Source organism: Channa argus, chromosome 8 (genome assembly GCF_033026475.1).
Source record: "Channa argus isolate prfri chromosome 8, Channa argus male v1.0, whole genome shotgun sequence".
NCBI classification, from domain to species: Eukaryota; Metazoa; Chordata; class Actinopteri; order Anabantiformes; family Channidae; genus Channa; species Channa argus.
Window position 1 is genome coordinate 6,268,527 of NC_090204.1, and position 19,179 is coordinate 6,287,705.

Sequence of the window (19,179 nt, forward strand, 5' to 3'; positions counted from 1 at the left end):
ACGCTAAATTAAACAAGTGCAGAGGAATGCTAACACCTCTGATTAAAATATTATGAAAAGATGTCTTTATTTATACTGAAAGAAGGGCATGAGAGGTGATTAAAAAAACTTTTACAGAAAGTCGAGGACAGATGAGAACTAAATCTACTTATTATAAACCTAATGTTAAATATAACCACCGAGGTCCCAGTATGACTAGTGATGAACAGCAAATGAAATCTGACTAAAATAAAAATGTGACCAACTAAAAATTATAGTAAAGTGAAAGTCCCTTCCGACACAAACATAGTAGCATCAATAGCACCAACGCATATCCGAAATCAGACTTTCTGCTTTTAAGTGGTGAACAAATGGAAAAAAAGACGAGAGAGCGAACCACAAGTAAATAGTTCATAGTTTAATGCAGATAAACTCACGCAAACTGTACGCTTACTTCAAGTCTCTGTCAGTAGCTTCCCCGTTTTACAGCATGATATGGCACTCATCCTACTACACACACACCTTTAATATTATAATCCACATATTTAACGTCGTTCATCTCATAATTCTATATCACTACTTAGTTAAATATTTACACACTGATGTAGGAGGGCTGAGTTCATTCTCTTTTCCTTCCAATCCAAGTAAAATTTTGTTCAAAGGAAAAAAATGTAAGATTTCATTTTATTTTGGCTGGAATGGACTTTTACATTTTGTGGACTGTAAGCTCCAAACAGCCAGAAACTTGGCTGATGTGGGTGGCTCATTCCCACCCCCACCCCCACCCCTATTCCACCCTAAAGTTCTTTTGAGTGTCTACATCACTCTGAACTCTGCAGTTGACTTCTAAGAAAAAGCTGGAGAGAAGGGGAGGGTTCGGCATAAGGCAGGAGTGCCATCACAACCAGCAGTAGTAGATGAAGGAGTTCATACAGCAGACACTGTCCTGAGAGAACATTTATATAGCTGTTGACACAGTTGGGAGCCAAACTTTGATCTAGTAAATTCACCTTTGAGAGCTGCTCCAGTCTTGTCAGAGTGACAAACAGTGAAGAGACAAGGGAGGAAGAAATACACAGTCTTCATTCCACCCTATCAATCCATTTGCTCACTTTGTGTATCTTTCTTTAACACCGGGCTTGATCTGCTTGGTGAGTCTACTCCTTTCATGTGCTAAAGAAATGTCATTTTGTCCTCCCTTGTCATTTCTATGGGTGTGGGAGATTCATTCGGTCTTCTATCAAAGTGTTGTCGGGGCCTTGGGTCTCCATGCACTGCTTAACTGTTGCTATGACTCCAGACAGACGCCGGTCCAGGGCTGCGAGGTGTGGCTCAGCCAGTACCGGGTGGATAGGATCGAACGCTAGAGCTTGTCGCATTGCAGAGCTCAGAGCTCCACCCTTCAGCAGGTTTAACCTGTTCCACGTGGAAACACGGACCCTGACGGACACAGAAAAAGTCAAAAACAATTATTGGCATCTAACCATTGAGAATTAAGATATTAAAACATTGCAGTTTTTGGAGTACTCACATGCAGCATTGGTAGAGTGGTGCAAGGATGCTTCGCTCATCCAGAGCTGCATTCCCAAAGCTACACACAGACAAAAACAAACAAACAAACAAAAAAACACATAAAATAAAGTGTATAAGTAAGGCAACTGAAGCCAAAGGCCTGTTTTCACTGAAGTTAGGAAAAGCCATCCACATGTATTAGCCACGCTGTACTGGTCCTGCAACAACATTTCAACATGTCTGTGACACACTTCACCCTGAAAAGTCAACTGAGGCAGAAGAAAGAGCTCCTCTTTCAGTTACCCAAACCAAGCATGAATTTCTGTTATGTTTCTGTTCCCCTGTTGTCGAATGTGCTCCTCTGATAACCTATCAAGATTATAAAGGTTGAAAAACATCCAGTGTAAGCGCCAAGCAGAACCCATCAACACACTGAAAACACTGGCATTTTGGGTTTACAACATCAAAATTTGGGCAGAATAAAAAACTAATCTGAAATATCTAATTACTTTACTCCTCTCTAGATAACATTAAGTGAAACCGTCTTTTTATAAACAATGTCCCTGCAGTGAAACTGGTTCTAACCTTTTGTACTGAAATAAACTGAAAATCACAGATAATGACTCATTCCACGCGCAACAACTTAAGCAGTTCTAGTGCAAATTACTGGCTCTAAAATTTGCAGTGTGCACTGTTTTCTGTCATTTCTTTTTATTCTCATGCTGCATGATATGGACGTGCTACAGGTGACAAAACAAACCGTTGACATTTTCCCTCAAACCCACGACCGTTTTTCCAACCGTATTTGAATTTGGATTTATTTTATAGTTAATCGTTTATGTGTTCGCACATGACAAACATCTTTCAGTAACGCAACTTTTGGAATTAGCTGCATTCATGTATAAATATATCTTAAAATATGGTCAGATGTTCATATAAATTACAATTAGAGGCAAGAAAAAGCAACCCTTGTTTTATCGTATTAACATGGATGAATATAGACACAAACATTGTGCTCAAGATAATACAATATTTCCTGCCTTTTGAAACCCTTCTCTTCTGTAGGGTCCTCTCTGTGTGGAACGCTGCACTGTGGGGCTTTTTGAGTGCAGTAGTCATGCAAGGGTGTGTTTAGCTAAACGCAACCCAAGTGATTCATACAGTTCTTGTCCTACATTATCCTTTTTTTCTGTGTGAGTCTCGAGGCTCAAACGAGTGCTTCCACGTTAGCGTCAATAACTTTTATTCACTCTCCTTAACTTCACAAACCCATTGTAAATCACCAGGTTCAGACTGACGAGCTGCATCTCCATGAGATTTAATCATTAAATTAATCAATGGCCCTAAATGGCTGCTTGTTCTGCATTGCTTGTCACACTTTCATTTACAAAAATGGCATTTGAGACTGAAAAGAATTTCACACAGCTGAGCTTCAAGTCTGCTGTCAGAAATCCAGAATAGAAATACAACTCATTTCATAGTGTCGGTGTAGAATTCTCAAAACTCAAAACTAGAAAATGTTAACATTTGGCCAAATCTGTCAGTCATGACTAGTCATTAGAGCCGAGCTTTACTGAGCCAGAAATAAATAAGAAATTCTTCAGGCTTCATGAAATTTGAAACTAAAACACAGTGAAGTGAAGTGTTGGTTTTAGGGATTGACAATCTCTGAAGTTTTTGAAAATGGTTGGGAGTTATAACAGAAGATGATACTGAACAGTGGCACGCATGGAAAACCCAGACTGTAACTAATGGAGGGAGAGAATTGCAACTACAGTAGAGAAATATGGAAGCTGCTATTATGAAATATGACCACAAAAATCACTAAAATTAAAAATACCTCTCAGTGAATTGGCAGCCATAACGATGATATGATGAACAAAGTGATATTTTTTCCATCAAGTATATACAGCCGGTATATTTAATTAAATCTGAATCTTAGTTCAAAGAGTGAATTTCATTAATGGCTAAGAGAAAATCTGAAGTACGAGGAAATATTTGAATGTAATAAATCCTTTAATTGTTAATAGGCACCAGTTAAGAGAAAATCTGTTTATATGAGTGGTTTGTACAAGAGACCAACTGACTAGCAGAAATGTTGGTGCTGGTTAGGAAATGACTCAACTCTCAAAAACAGTGAGCAAAAATCTGCTTCGGCCTGCAAGTTTCATAGAAAGAGATCCTTTATTTGTGCCAAGACATTAGGGGGAAAAAAACAAAAACTAATAATACAAACGTAATGACTACTGTAGAATATTATTTTTTCCGTTAAAGTGCTTGATAAAAACCATTTGATCATTACTTTAATGATTTACCAGTCTAAACCTCATCCTGTCGAACTACTGTATACAAACAGACAGAAAACTTTCCATCACTGGGTTTTTATAAGCAAAATCAAAACTTAAAAGAAGGGTTAACGGCACTATCTCCCCACTTCATGGAAGTGGTTGTATACCATGAGTCAGCTATAAAGTAATTTAAGGAAATAACTTCATTTGATCAAAACATTGTCATGCTGGAAAATGCCACAACAAGCTGCAACTGAAAATGAAAATACAAATTAGCAAAAAAATATAAAGTGAAAATCCTACAAAGTCATCAGGCTTTGGTGTTGGATGTGCTAAAACATGTGGGTTGAATAAAGTACAGAAAATTCCAGTAAGTCCTCGTTACAGATTCATTTTATTGCTGTGGGTATAACAAACTCACATTAGCAAACTTGAGATTTTACTCAAACTGATAACGGTTTAATGAAATTTGCAACATTTAAAAAATGTAAAGCATCCTTTTCAGAGAAGTCTTTATTCATCTTCATGTTTGGCTAATATTGCTATGATGTGAATGAAAATGTGTATGTACAATGCACATTGGTATGTGGTTTGTTTTAATCTAGTGGAATTTCTGCAGAAATATGAACTTAAACCTGATCTGATTTTCATGCAAGCCTTAAAACCAGATCAAGGGAACTAGAGTTCTTCACTATCCCAGTCTGTTTTATAACGTGTGTCATGGTATGAACAGAGGAGATTTCTGAAGGCTGAAAAGAATCACAAAGACTTACGGCTTTTACTCCACCAGTTGACTGCCAGGCAGATCGTGTACCAATGGAGAACCCTCTCTAACCCGAGAGTGATCGACCAATGTGTGTAACAAGCTGGGAGGTCACAAGGGTCCATCAGGGTAGCATCTAGGAAATGAATCCTCTATACTATTTTTGATGTAGCTATGATTTCTGAGGTGTGCAACCACAACTCTACACGGAAATATTAAGTTATCATCAATAAACTAAAGGTCAAGAGAAACTGGAGCATGTACCCTAAACATTGTTTACCAAGGATTGGTTAAAACAGTGGAACTGCAATAATGTGAGGAATAGCAGCGTCAAACCCCTGATTTTTCTCCTACAGAAATGTCGTGGAAGGAAATTTAGTATGTAGTTCATGGAAGGAAGGCAATGTACATCCCTGAGCTGAAGCTCTTCTTTAGGAGAGACGGGCTAAAAATCTCTCCCAGCTCATGTGCAGCTCTGATAAACAGTTACAAGACCAGAAACATTTAGGGAAACTTAACGCAGCAAAAAAGATCCACACTAAAGTTGGTAAAGACACACGCATACTTCTGTCACACACACATACAAAATTGGATAATTTTGTACCATAAATCAATGATTACGTTTATTTGTTTTTGCCTCATTTATTTTTTTGGTTTCTTTTTATATTGTTTTTGAAAGGTGTGAAAATCGGATCACGTTTTAGGTTATGTTTAGGCAAAAGAAAAAAAGAAAATCCTAAGCGCCACTGAAAATTCTGCTCACCTCTTGGCATTGTCCAGCAGGATGAGCATACTTGCTCCGCCATCATCCTGGAAACTCTCATAGTGGTGTCGATCAGCGTTACCAATAAGATAGTCAAATATGGCAGTATCGATGACATCCAAAAGCCTTGGTCCTGCATCATACGGAGGCATTTTCTTCACCGCCTCACAGTAGCTCTCATCATACTCCCACCTGGATAATTAGCACACACATATGCCAATTCACTCACAATATACTATGCAGATGGTGTCTGGTAAAAAATGTATTCAACGTAATTTGATGATTGTTTTTGGGGGGGTATCTTTTTAGGTGGACTCTTCACTTTTAGTACTTGTTTCACCTTTAACCGACAGTACAACTCCATAGAGATCAAATCAATTCAAGTAAAAATTTTGAGCAAAATTTTGAAGTTACACTTCTGGTGTTTAAAATATTTAACCTAAAACTCAGCAGGTCCACTGTGCTCAGCAATGAGAAGCTGGAAGTGAAATTATGTTTAAATGCACCCCTCAGTTTTTATGAAAATTTAGCTTTTGCGTAACGTTTCATAGGTTCTAATTGAGTGAATGTAAATGCTCTGATATTGACTTGAAAACACAACGCTGATTGAACGACAACACTGATCACAAGCTTGTGAGCCGATGTTTGTCTCAACATAATGTGATCAACAACTGCAGAAATCCTGCTCTGCTAATTCAATTAGGGAAATGAAGGTAAATTAATATTTGGTTCATAATTATAACTTCATAGTTTAGCCATCACACTTTTAAGATACTCAAATACTGACAAAATAATACTGTATTTGATGGCATAGTTTTGTTAAAAAAAAAAAAAATTAAGGTTGGCAAGAGTTCAAAGTTATTTGGACTATGATGTTTGCAGATGAAATTGTGATTTGTAGTGAGAGCAGGGAGCAGGTGGAGGAAAATCTAGAGAGGTGGAGGTCTGCTATGGAAAACAGAGGAATGAAGCTTAGCCGCAGCAAGACAGAATACATGTGTGGGAATGAGAGGGACACAGGGGGAACAGTGAGGTTACAGGGAGCAGAGGTGAAGAAGGTGCAGGACTTTAAGTACTTAGGGTCAACGGTTCAGAACAACGGAAAATGTGGAAAAGAGGTGAAGAGGTGAGGGCAGGCAGGTTGGAACGGGTGGAGAAAAATGTCAGGTGTGTTGTGTGACAAAAGAGTATCAGCAAGAATGAAAGGAAAGGTGTTCAAGACTGTGGTGAGACCAGCGATGTTGTTCGGCTTAGAGACAGTGGCACTGAAGAAAAGACACGAGGCCGAGCTGGAGGTAGCAGAGCTTAAGATGTTGAGGTTCTCTTTAGGAGTGACGAGGATGGACAGGATCAGGAATGAGGACATCAGAGCTCATGTTAAATGTTTCGGACATAAAGTCAGAGAGGCCAGATTGAGGAGACTAAAGAGGAGATTTATGGATGTAGTGAGAGAGGACATGAAGTTAGTTGGTGTGAGAGAAGAGGATGCAGAGGACAGGGTTAGATGGAGGCACATGATTCGCTGTGGCGACCCCTGAAAGGGAACAGCCCAAAGGAAAAGAAGAAGAAGAGTTCAAAGTAATTGGTATATGATATTATTTTATAGGCCTGTGCTTTCCTTTTCATTTCCAGTACATTTTGTGCCAATAACACAATATTTTTGTACGAATTATAAAGAAAAGAACAAACTTGAAAAAGTTGAACTGCCTGAACAAATTTTTTCTGAGTAAATTAAAATTTTAAGAAACTTTAGAAATACTAATAATTAAAAAAACATTCAAGTTACAAAAAAATAATACACCCCCACCCCCACCCCTTTCAATTTAAGATAGAACATGAATCAAGTGGTTAGATATGTGATCATAGTATTGCCCACGCCCCTCACTTCCCCATCCTTTTCAACCACTCAAAAAAGAACAAAGTAGTAGGTGGAGTGTCGTAATTTTTGATATTAGGAAAGTCCAGAACATAGTTTTTACAACCACAGACCTAAAATGCCGCCATTATGGAGGGGCTGTTGACGAAACAACTTTTCCATTTCCTTTCTAGACTCACCGAACACAATCATTCAGTTGAGTGAAAGATGTTCCCTGACCTTATAAACTGATAACTATAAAGATTCTTTCCAGGCAATCACTCAACACCCACCTGGCCAGTTTCCCCTCTCTGTAGGTGCGTCCCCAGGGGTGTCTGTGTTTCTGCAACGGCCAGACATCTGGCAGCCAAAGGGTTAATGATCCCTCCATTACCTCTCCCTCTGCACAAGCAGGTTCGCTCTCGCGACAGTAATAACACTTTCCATAGAAACATGTATTATTACCTAAAGAGAGAGAAAGACAGAACGAGAGATCGACAGAGGTGTGAAAAGAGTGAAAAAATGTGAACAGAGAGATGTTTTTCCTGTATAGCACACACTTTGCCTTTCCAGCACTGACATTAGCCGCATTAGCCTTACCTAAATGTACACACATACACACGCGCGCGCACACGCACATCAGAATATAGCTCACTGAAAAAAAACCTCTTTGTCCATCTGTGCTTCCTGGTGTAGTGACTTATTACATTTTCAGACAGGAAGCTGATATTCCTGACACATTACAAATTAATTAACAAACATTTAACTTGATAAGACGTAATAACCAAAAAAAAGCCTATTTTGTTCCTGGTCAGTTTTTTCTCCAAAATTATTTGCATAGCAAATAAAATGGCTATTTAACAAAAATAAAATAAAAAATCAGCACTGAGATATCTGCTATCTAAAATTGCAAGAGGCACAGCCAGCTAATCTGAAGGTTTCTGCATCATATATGCCGGCAAAACACTCATTTGCTTTCTTTAATGAAAAGGATGCTGTTACCGTTTGCTGTAATATTTAATTTCTAGTGTTGTAGTTCTAAATTAGTTCTATTACAGGTTTTGTTTTTTTTCTTATGAATAGATATGTTCTGTGCTTGAGGTCTTGGTGTGTGTCAGGTATTCCACCAGACCTGACTTATTGTGATCTTAGCTGTGAGTTGGTCCTGGGCTAGTTTTTGTCATTTGTCAAGACATGTTTGTCACAATAAAACCTGTTTTCCTGAGCTATCTTTACAGTATGAAACTCCATTCAGGTTCCTTATGAGCTGTTATAATGCAGTAACTAGAAAACACTAAAGAACATAGTATCAGTTTGACAATAAATATCACATACAAATAACTTTTGTAACAACAAAGGTTCACATTTCCCTTAGAGTGACTGAGAGACAAAATAATAATCATTACTGAGGTTGTAGTGCTGGTATGTAAATATTTCATAAAGAGTGAAATTGGGGGCTTGGTGGCTCAGTGGTAGAGCATTGGGCTGGTATACAGAAGGCCGCAGGTTCAATCCCACACTGCCAGGTGGTGCCAGAAAAGTGTAAGGAAGAGTTAATTCTAAATAAAAAAGCCTTCCTCAGTAATTTGGAAATGGTTTACAAGAGATCAAACATGAATTAAATCTCAACCAATAATCGGTGAAAACCACAAACAGGTTTATTGATTATTAAGACAAAATCAAAATCATTATTAATATTGACTAATATATATTTTAAAAAAGCTCACCACCATAATTTTAAAATATATTGGACAAAAAAAAACTGTCAGTTTTCACTAGCACTACTTTAATAGTAACAAGCACTATGAGGGTGAAAAATGATGATGAGGTATGTGAATAATCCAGCATGACTATTTCAAAATAAAATCTTACAACTAAAACAAAAATGTCTGCTGTAATTGGGGTGAATCAACCCTTTCAAGTTGTTCTTTATTAAATATCACTGTTGAGAAGTAAATGGCATATCTGTATCACTGCTTACACTGCTGTGTTAGTGGGAGTGGGATTCTGTCCACCTGCTGTAACCCACAGTGACAAAGGCCATTACAGAGATTACTCATGTTAATCTTATATGCTGTAAATCACAACGTAAACACAACCTAACTTACAGAACACTGTGCACTGTGATTAGAAAAAAACCACAATGCAGCACAATTATGACAGCATGGCGGCAAAGATGAGAAGTGGTCACATTTTGACTTTAACAGTCACTCAAAGATACACAAAACTTAACACCAACATTAGTAATAACTTAATTACTACCCCAAGTATCGTCACCACATTAATTTGAATCTTACTATAGAAAAAAGGCAAACACTTACTACTGACGACACAGAGATGTGGTTTCAGGTCACACCAAACATACAGCTTATGAAGCCAAGCCTCATTTTTGTGACCACAATGGTTATTATTAGCTTTCACAGGATACAAACATCAGCTAAATAACAAACAATGTTCATTGCAGTTATCTTGCCCAATGTTCATTGCAGTTATCTTGCCCAAATGGTGTAACCAAGAACCTTGTTTTCCCTGACAAAACAGTCCAAAACACACATTTTACTATGATGTAAGACATAAAAAAATTGCAAATACTCCTTAATTTTAGAATTTTGGACTAACATAAAATTACCAATTCACTTTTTCAACCACTTATATTTACTGTTTGTTTAAGAAATGGAAAGTCGCTAAAAAATTAGCTGAGCCCAGTATCTGTGTGTTTTAAGATCTCGTGGACTACTAATGCATAATATGTGAATAAACATGATGCAAAGCTTTTTGTTTGTAGAGTATTGTTTGCTGCACTATAGTATCATTTCAGCATCATCTTGGTGATGTGTGCATGTGCAACATTCGCATCCCAGGGCAGTGCGGTATAAAGTGAGGCAGGTTAATGATGCTATATGCAAGAAAAAGAAAATGTCATCCAAAAACAGTTACTTTGTCAACAGTACTTTAACAATGAGTTGACCAGAGTGTTAAATTACTTTATTGCCTCCACCAATAAAACTTCAGAGGAGAAGCCAGTGCTCTCCCTCATCCCACTTTCTTAGTGAGGCATTCATGGACCGACCAGAGCATAGATAAGTTGTGTTGTGTCATCTACAAACATTATCCAAATCACTTTAGAATGATTAGACCCTTCCAAACTTAGCTATTCAAGTAATTTAATGAAAATTCCTATATTCATATCCCAATATATAAAACAGAATTTGGCAATGTAGTTTATTTTTAATACTGTGCAACCCTACAACTGACAAAAGATAGACTGCCTTCGGCTTGTTTCGTCATCAGCGGAACACGTTCCGCCCGCTGATTTGTCATGGCTTTTTATCCTGGATGCCCTTTCTGTCGCAACCTCCCATTTTTGTCCGGGCTCAGGCATGGCACCAAGGTTGCCCTTGGTGGCTGGGTGGAGCCACACCTGGTGGAGTGGGATTGGAACCTGTGGTCTTCTGCATCCCGACCCAATGCTCTACCACTGAGCCACCAGGCCCCCCCAACCCTACAACTGACCTTGGCTCTATTTCATCCCTGACCTCCTCTCTACCATTACTCTATAATGAGGGAAAGTTGGCAGTTGGCTGAAGACTAGAGGTGCATATCTAGTGAAGCAAGTATTTGTCACTCACATTCACCCTGTGTGTTAACAACACTCTATTTCATGTTCTTTGGTTGAAAACAGATTCAGTTTAGTTCCCTTTCCACAGGAAAAATATACACAGAAACACAGGGTGGAAACAATATCAAGAAGGAGCTGAAAGAAAAAAGTGTGGATCCCCTGGAGCACCATGATCCATATCTACACACACACAGAGATCAAACTCTAAAGAAGCTGCACAAAGGTTGAGAGCACACAAAAGATGAGACATAAGTGGGGTTCACAATGTCTATGCTTGTAAAAAAAAAAAACAATACTAGCAGTATGTTAAAACACACATTAAACAAGCAATGGTAGAAAAATGGCAATGTAGCTTTCCACACGCTCTCCAATTTACAGTTTCTGTATGTCATGGTCAGCTGTGGATCAATTGGTCAGGCAGTTGTCAATGGATCACAGGTTCAGTGTCTTGTCCAGAGACACTGAACCCCCGAGCACCTTAAATGTAGCAGCCTGTCCACAACAAATTCCCCATCGACATTAGTAAAGCATGTAAGCTTGTTGGCTAATATAGAAAACAATAAGTGGTTGTATATATAAACTGCCACATAGTATTTTAAAACTCAGTAGGTTCAGGTGTAGACCACAGCTCCCTAGAACTAGTCCCCTTCCTCTACCAGCTGTACCTGGAGCACAGAAGATCAGTGAGTGACAGTGATTCATTTTGTTACTCATTGTTTTTAAACTTCACCCATTGGTTAAGGTCAGCGCAAATTTTATTTTTTTGGCGTTTTTTTATTTGATTCATAGGAGATATTGAAGATTTTCCTCATATCACGACAACAGAGAATTCACATTATAGTCTCTAGTCCCTAAAAAATGTACAGGCAAGGAGAGATTTAAGATGATTTACACTTAAGGCCATTGTTAACTTGATCATAGAGGGAACAAGGGGAACTTAGGAGAACAATAAACCTAACTTTGGAAGTCACTGTAACTCATATCCCTCTGTGTTCAGTGGTGCCAAATCTCACTGGGGAAACAAGCAAGCAGGTCCACAAAAACAAGCCTAAAGTAAGCCAGTCTAAAAACAGCAGGAACGTCCTCTAATGCGGTGGTGCCATAGCAGCAGAATAATTCATTGTCTGCCCTGTAAAGTAAGTGTTTCACATTTTACTTGCAGTCAATATTACTGCAGGCATGACAGATAAGGAAGTGATGTACTTATCCTTTCTTGCATGTGTTATTTTGTCCACCCATCTGTAATAACAAAATGTAACAAACGAAACACTGTCTGCAGTACACGCTATTCTCCGCAGCTACCTCTATGCTCAAAGCAACCCTATATCATTTTTAACATAATGACAAATAAAGTTTAATAGATTGTAACATGAGGTAACAGCATCATCAAAAAAAACATTCTCCTCATTGCTGACTTTACAACACAAAACTTAAAATATTCTGATCACAACATGATTTAACTACAGATTACATGTTGGTTGTGAAAAGCATTTAGATAAATAAATTTACTGCAGATATAAAAGCTTTAAGCTGCTTATGTTAAACATTCATCTCTTTTCTCTTAATTTGGAAATGTGCTGTGTAGCTCTCAGCTGTCTATCAATGTCAAATAAAAACATCTGTATTCTAAATTTGACTGGTGTAAGTCAGCATACCTGTTGCTTTGGGAGACAGAGGTGAGGAAAAACCTCTGTCCTTCATCTTCCTGATGTTAAAACTAGAGAAGTGGCACATAACAAACTGGCCAAGTAATGGATCATGCAACAGAGCTTCAACTTTGCAATTTCACTTTATTAGATAGGTATGGAGTGAGAAATAATATGCCTTAAATAAGCGAAAACAAGCCCAAAAATCTGCAACTTGTCACGGTCAAGATTTGTTAAAGTCTTGACAGAAAAGTAAGTGCAAAGTTACGAACTTGGCAGCAGGGTTTGTGTGTTAGATGTGAAATACTGTTCTGTTGATAGCAGAAAAGGATTTTTTTTTATCTTACACTGAGAATACACTGGGATTTACTAGACAATAGGACTTAAATACTCTTAAAGTGTAGCTTTAGTAAAATCCTAAAGTATAAAGAATAAACTACATACAGAATTACTTCTAGGAATGACACACTTCACAGAAAAATACATAAGTTTAAGTGGGAGGGATATACATATATATTTACAGTATATGTACTGTATGTTTATTCCAGAACTTGAAAGATAACTAAGGGCTCGCCATTTTGATTTCAGGAAACATCATTATGAAAATGTACCACATGAAATAAAAAACAGAAACACAGAGTATGGTGATCTGTAGAGGGGATTTCAGCACCACTTTAAAAACACAAAATGAACAGTAATGACAGAACTCCACAAATTGGTACTTTGGACATAGATTAATCCAACTACAACTAGAAATTACACAAAGTTCTTCTCAACACTTAACATGCTCATTCTTTTTTATGTTTCCACAAAGGAACTTTGAACCTTTCAAATCACTGTCAACTTTACTTGACTGTATCTTAAATAAAATAGATGGGCAGACAACTAACAAAGGAAATACAGGGTGTTTTACCATCGAGGGAGGAATGAGGGCTAAAATAACTTCTTAATAATAACTTCTTAACTAAGTTAACTAAGTTAATATAAACTTCTTAAACATTTCACATTTCTCAAACTTCTGCTGTTAGAACAGAAAAATGCTAGAAAATGGAGAAAAACTGATTGAAACCAATTAAAGAATCATGATATTTCAGTACCAATTCCAAAAATTAAACCTTTTCAACATAATTAAAAAAAAACTGTTTTTCTCAAATCACTGGTATATGATGATGGAAAAAGTGAATCATTTCAAGTCATTAACATGCTTTTACAACACATTAGTCTTTGCAATAACAAGGAGGAAAAAAATGGGCTGAAACCAAATAAGTCTTCAGGCTCACACAGATTCCTATCAGAGCAGTATAAGAGTTTCAGAAATGTTTTGACATCCTTGTGATGACAATATTTATGACATTTAAGGTACAGGATGCAACATGTTTCACATTTTTTATAGATATTTGCACCAAGTGTCTTAATGTGGAAAGGTGTGGTGGGAGCATCCCATCATTGTTTGAGTCTGAGTCAAAGGTTCATCCCTCTGACTAATCTCAGTAATGTAAAACGATTCTGCTTGATAATAGTTTTTTAAGCATTCTGATTTATTGTAATTTGATAACTACAATAGAAGTCATTAAATGAAATAATCTAGGGAATATAAACATTATATAATCAGCCCCCAGCTCTATTACAAATCAACTCGGAACCATGACAGTCTGGTACAATTAAGTGATCAAGAACTAAAGAGTGGAAGCAGAGAAAGAAACTAAGCTTATTAGCTGATGACATACCTGTCTGTCTATCTAAAAAGCCCAATACGATCATTATTATTGTTTATGCTTCTCAGTCAAAACGCCATAAAAAGACACAAGTTCTTAGTTTCGGCTACACGTCACGACCTTTGTGAAAAATATCTGCTAGTCTGAGACTAAAAGACAAAATCTAAAAGCTGCATAAACCTTGAATTAAACATTTTCACTCCACATCACTGAGAAACTGTCCTTTACGTTAGAAACTGCTGAGTTTCTCTTTCACAAAAGTGTTATTTATTACACCTCTGTATCTGGGGGGCAAAAGATTTTAAGATGTGCCTGATGTTTTCGGATGTTCATTCATCTCTCCTGTTTCACTTGACCTGAGTGTAGGCTGCTTCACCCTGTCTATCTTTGCTATGAGAAGGATCATGAATGCTTTTTATACATCTCTCTTATTCATCTCATCCACTTATCTATAGTGGTGTTCCTGGTGGAAAAATTTTGACCTAATCATACAGATTTAAAAAAAATAAAAGCGAGACAGGGTAAGCGAGACAGAGAAGGAACGTGATCAATAGAAAGTGAAAAGTGAAATCAGAGACTGAGAAAGAAAGTGGACGGGTGAGTCAAACAAAAGTGAAATCATTCATACAATAACCCCCAACTCTCAGTCTGGGATATCTGAAAACTCTTTTTCTAAAAGGGTTATTTAAGAAGTGTGGGAGAAGAAGAGAGTTAACGGAAACTCACCCTGCATGAGGAAGGTGCTCAGCAGCTGGTCTGTGGCCACAGGCTTGATCTCTGTTCGCAGGTTGATGTATCGCCCCACTACAAGAGGTGCCCTCCTGAACCCGAAGATCCTGTGGAGGGGACGGAGTGAATGGAGATAATACTAAAAGATTATAGCTATGCTCCACTGACGAGTCAGAGGGGCTGTAAGAACAAACTACTACACACCTGTCCAGGTGAAAAGCAGCAACCTCCGCATTGTGTCTGTCATAGCCAGCATAAGGCTCACCTTCAACAATGTATTCCCTGGAATATCTGAGTAACAGTGGAGAAAAATAAGAAAAAAATCTCTAATGCATATATCACAACCTCACTGAAACTCATCTGACCTTTTGGGCTTGAAGACCACTTTCTGTCCCCCATCCAGCACCAGCAGGGCTTTGAGTTGTGTGCCTTTATATCCAACATCTGCTCGTTCTATCCTGGCTGCGCTCAGGGAAGTGAGCACAGCAGCTAGCTCTGGAGTCTCCTCGGGGTACACCTCTCTCGGACCTACCCACTGGCTCGCTATCTCCCATGGAGACTGGAGGGTGTGGGTGAGGCGAGCTCCACGGGACAGAGAAAGGCTGGCTTCCATCTGTTTAGACAGGGGTAGTAATTACAGTGTGTACAGAGAAACTGTGTAAATTTTCATTTTTGATTACGATTTTAAAACACACATGACGCGAGTATTGTATATCCTTGGTTGTTCAACTTCCCAGTGACAGAACTAAATATAATTTTAATCAAAACTCAAAACAGATATTTAACCAGCACCTGACCTTGCGAAATGCCCTGAGGTCCCTTCGGCTGGCTGCAGATCCTTCACCTCCATCCAACAGAAAGATCTTGGCCAGGCCCAGAAGGAGGAGCACTGCACACAGCACCACCATGCGCTGTTTGAGCTTCATCTCCACACCGACCCCCTCCTCACCTGATGCTGTGCGTTTCCCCCCTAGGCGAATGCCCCCTCACCCCTGACGCATGGCCCCTGCAACTCCACGTCACACGCCCACCCGTCTGCCTTGTCAGACCAACTCTTCTGAAGGTTTATTTCCTCTTCCTCAGATCGAAAAGCTGACCAAACAAACCCTCACCTTCACCATCAGCTGAAAAGGAGAGAATTAAAAGAAGAAAAAAGAGAAGCAACAGAGAAATACATTTTAAAAAAATGTATTGCCAATAATATGTGTGTGTGTGTATGTATGGAGGGGCAGACTGATTGATTTGCTGCCCATCGCTCATTTCCCTCAGGGCTGACTGTGACCCAGTAGTGCAGCATCAGAATGTGAAAGTCTGCTCAGCGTATATATAGGTGTGTGTGCCACACTACAAAGGTTGTACTGTGTGCAAAGTTTTTGCTGTTATATGATGAACAGGCCCGTCACTGTATGTGCAGCTACACGTTGGGGCCACATTTACAGTACGCGAATTTGCTTGTTTTACTCCCCGTCCAACAATGGATGTGGGTAAATAGAGAACTCCATTTATCGACCCTGTCTGTTTCCACCGAGAAGCTGATGTGCATCTGTTCCTGATGTGGTGCAGCGAGGGGGGGGGGATGAGGCGACGAATTCACCTGCCGGCTAAACTTACACATATTTACAAAGTGGGCAGGAACACGGGGATTTGCCGCGTTGCATGACTGATTTGTATCTTGTCATCAAGGTACTAAAACAATAAACCTGCCACGTTTAACATTAGATGAGAGATAACGGCGGTTAAAGGTCGTTAGCGTGACGTTAAGCTCATCAAAACTCGTATTACCGACACCAAGCTAAAAAAAAAATGACATGAATAATGTCAGATGGAACATTAGAAATAAGGGTTCAGCTGGTGTTAGAACAGCTCAGCCTACACGGGTTTGGCCACGCAGGCGAACACTTTCTCCACACAATCGGTCTTTCATGATGTTGCTGATTTTTCTTTTTTTTTTTTTTTTGCACCAGTGAGAAAACGTCGGTCCAGCACTGACCAACACCACCTGAAACCTCCCGCTGGCGGCCTCACTCGGACGCTTTCTGCAATATTTATTCCGGCGATATTTGCCTTATCAGGGGAGCAAACGTGTACCGATGTGGTCGCATCTATCATGACAGAGCTAGCTACATAGCAAGCCGCTGTACACCTTGCTGTCTGGGTTAGCTAAAGCACCAGCTAGCCGTCGCCTGTTGTGTTTACAAGCTGTCGACAGGGCAGACTTACCTCTGGGCCATTTGCCGCTCACCGGACACAAAGTAGCTCCAGAGAGTCCGGCTTTACAGAGTTAAAACAGTTATCCCGCTGCTAAAAGTCACGGTGGTCTGTCATTTTGTGAATCCCACGGTGGGTCCCTTCCTCCGCCCTTTTCCTTCGACTCCTTCTCTGGCCTGACGAGTGCACTTCCGAAACACGGCGCTGCTGTAAGAGCAGCCGGTGGCCGGCAGGGGGCAGCGCTGCACCGCCAGTGGCGCACAGGGATCAACATCACTGTACAGTGTGAAGGCTTTAAAGGCATCAGAATGTAGCTGCACGTACGAGACTTGCGTACACATTTTAACAACGCCTCACCCGTGACATTTGATACTATTAGTGTTTTACAGTGTTGACTTTCAGTATGTTAGACCAGCTGTTTTCAAATAGCAGCATTACACCCGTAAATCTGCTTTGTTGTGCTGTGAAGTTACTTTTTCAACCATATTTTTAGTAGAAATCTGCTCTAGGACTCATCGGTGGTGCTGTCAAAGTTTTCCTTCACTCAGAATCAATGAGCAGCCTGACATCAGAGATATTCACTTTTAAAGGCTCATCCTTCTAACCAATATGGTCTTGACAGCTGTATTTTTTTTTTTTTACTGCAATTTCATGGTGACTATGACCTAAGAGAGCTGTGTGGTGAGGAGTGGATACACTTCGAGTTCCATGCTTCTGCCAGCTTGATTAAGCATATTATAGCTCTAAAGTGTTACCAGAAACAGAAGTACCACTTCTCCCAGTTTACGTAGAACTTGTGGCTGATTACTAATGTGTTTGAATAACCAACAAAGTTATAAAGCGTAGACTTTTCCAGTAAGTCAAGAAAAAAAAGTAAAAAAAGTAATTTCGTTTTTCAGCATCTTTCAATTTTCTCAATCCTCAGATTTGTCTTGCAACTCCTTGGTTTGTACTTTTGTTTAAAATAGATTTGAGTTAAAAACACCAGTTGCTCCTCATAACAGAAAAAACATGGTTGGTTGTTATATTTACAACAAAGCGTCGACCTAGGTGGCAAACATTTGACATGGCTTAAGTAACTTTGACTTTACACCTGTAAAGTAGGAGTTGACTCCTACTATTTTGTTACTTAAAAATCTACATATCTTGTATAACCTGTGGGAAATATCATTTTAAATAGGTTTCAGTAGCCCCAATAGCCATTCACACTGTTCTGCAACCACCACTGCAAATTGTAGCTTGAACAAGCCTGAAACAAATTAAACCCTCTTTCCAGAAAAGTTGGGATGCTGTGTAAAATGTAAAACTTTTCTTATGGTAAAAAAATGTTTCACTTATTTAATGTAGTCAGCTGGTACAAATGCCCCTTCATCAGAAAGTAAAGTAAAAAATGTTTCAGATTCGGCTAGTACAAATGTTCTGTTATCTTCAAAAGTAATAAAATCAATCAAAAGTATAAACACTTATATTTATACATAAAGTGCACTGGTCAAATGTTTGCATCACCCTTGATAAATGTATTTAAAAATAATTTCTGTTGAACATTTGAAGGGACATAGTTGAAATGTGCTGAAAGTATTAAGCTGATGAAAAGGAAAATAAATTTTTTCCCCCTCTTTTTTCATTTTAAAATAGGGAGATGCAAACATTTGGACACAACTGTAAATGTAGATAATGTATTGTCCACATTTAAAGACATTGAACACAGTTGAGGAAAGTAGCCCCATTATGCTTTTGAAAGACTGCTTCTCTGGTACAATATGCTGCTCTTATACATGATTGTGATGCTGACCTGTTGCTGATAAAAACAAAAACAGGTTAAACATATAACTAAAAAGGTTGAACCTTTGCACAACCTTTCCAGCCTTTTGCTGCCCCAGTCCCATTTTTTTAAAGACATGTCAGCATCAAAATGTTCAGTTATAACATTTAATATGTTGTCTTTCTTCTATTTATGATTAAAAACAGGTTTCAAATGATTCACAAATCCTTGCATTCTCCTCTTGAAGTTTAACACATCTTGCCAACTTTTCTGTAATTGGGGTTTGTAGTATTGAATCATCTAATCCAACCATGGTTTAAAACAGTCGCTAGCACACAGT

The 19,179-nt window shown here is 38.7% G+C and overlaps 1 protein-coding gene across 1 annotated transcript; it reads right to left on the reverse strand.

The window, feature by feature from the left end:
• Positions 1–382: 382 nt before the first annotated feature.
• On the reverse strand, positions 383–17,313 carry fam20b (FAM20B glycosaminoglycan xylosylkinase). Its single transcript, XM_067514620.1, has 9 exons — positions 17,090–17,313; positions 15,667–15,993; positions 15,235–15,482; positions 15,074–15,160; positions 14,867–14,976; positions 7,454–7,625; positions 5,306–5,497; positions 1,511–1,570; positions 383–1,419 (listed from the first exon to the last, which is right to left on the reverse strand). Exons 2-9 carry the CDS (start codon positions 15,793–15,795, stop codon positions 1,188–1,190), a joined length of 1,230 nt encoding a protein of 409 aa, XP_067370721.1. The 5' UTR covers positions 15,796–15,993; positions 17,090–17,313; the 3' UTR covers positions 383–1,187.
• Between the last annotated feature and the right edge of the window lie 1,866 nt (positions 17,314–19,179).

Bases quoted from the DNA above. Each gene is read 5' to 3' on its own strand.
- fam20b (XM_067514620.1), bottom strand. From the start codon at position 15,795: ATGAAGCTCAAACAGCGCATGGTGGTGCTGTGTGCAGTGCTCCTCCTT. The intron at 15,483-15,666 runs GTCAGGTGCTGG...CTGTCTAAACAG, and splicing joins ACCTCAGGGCATTTCGCAAG to ATGGAAGCCAGCCTTTCTCT. The intron at 1,420-1,510 runs GTGAGTACTCCA...TGTGTCCGTCAG, and splicing joins CCACTCTACCAATGCTGCAT to GGTCCGTGTTTCCACGTGGA.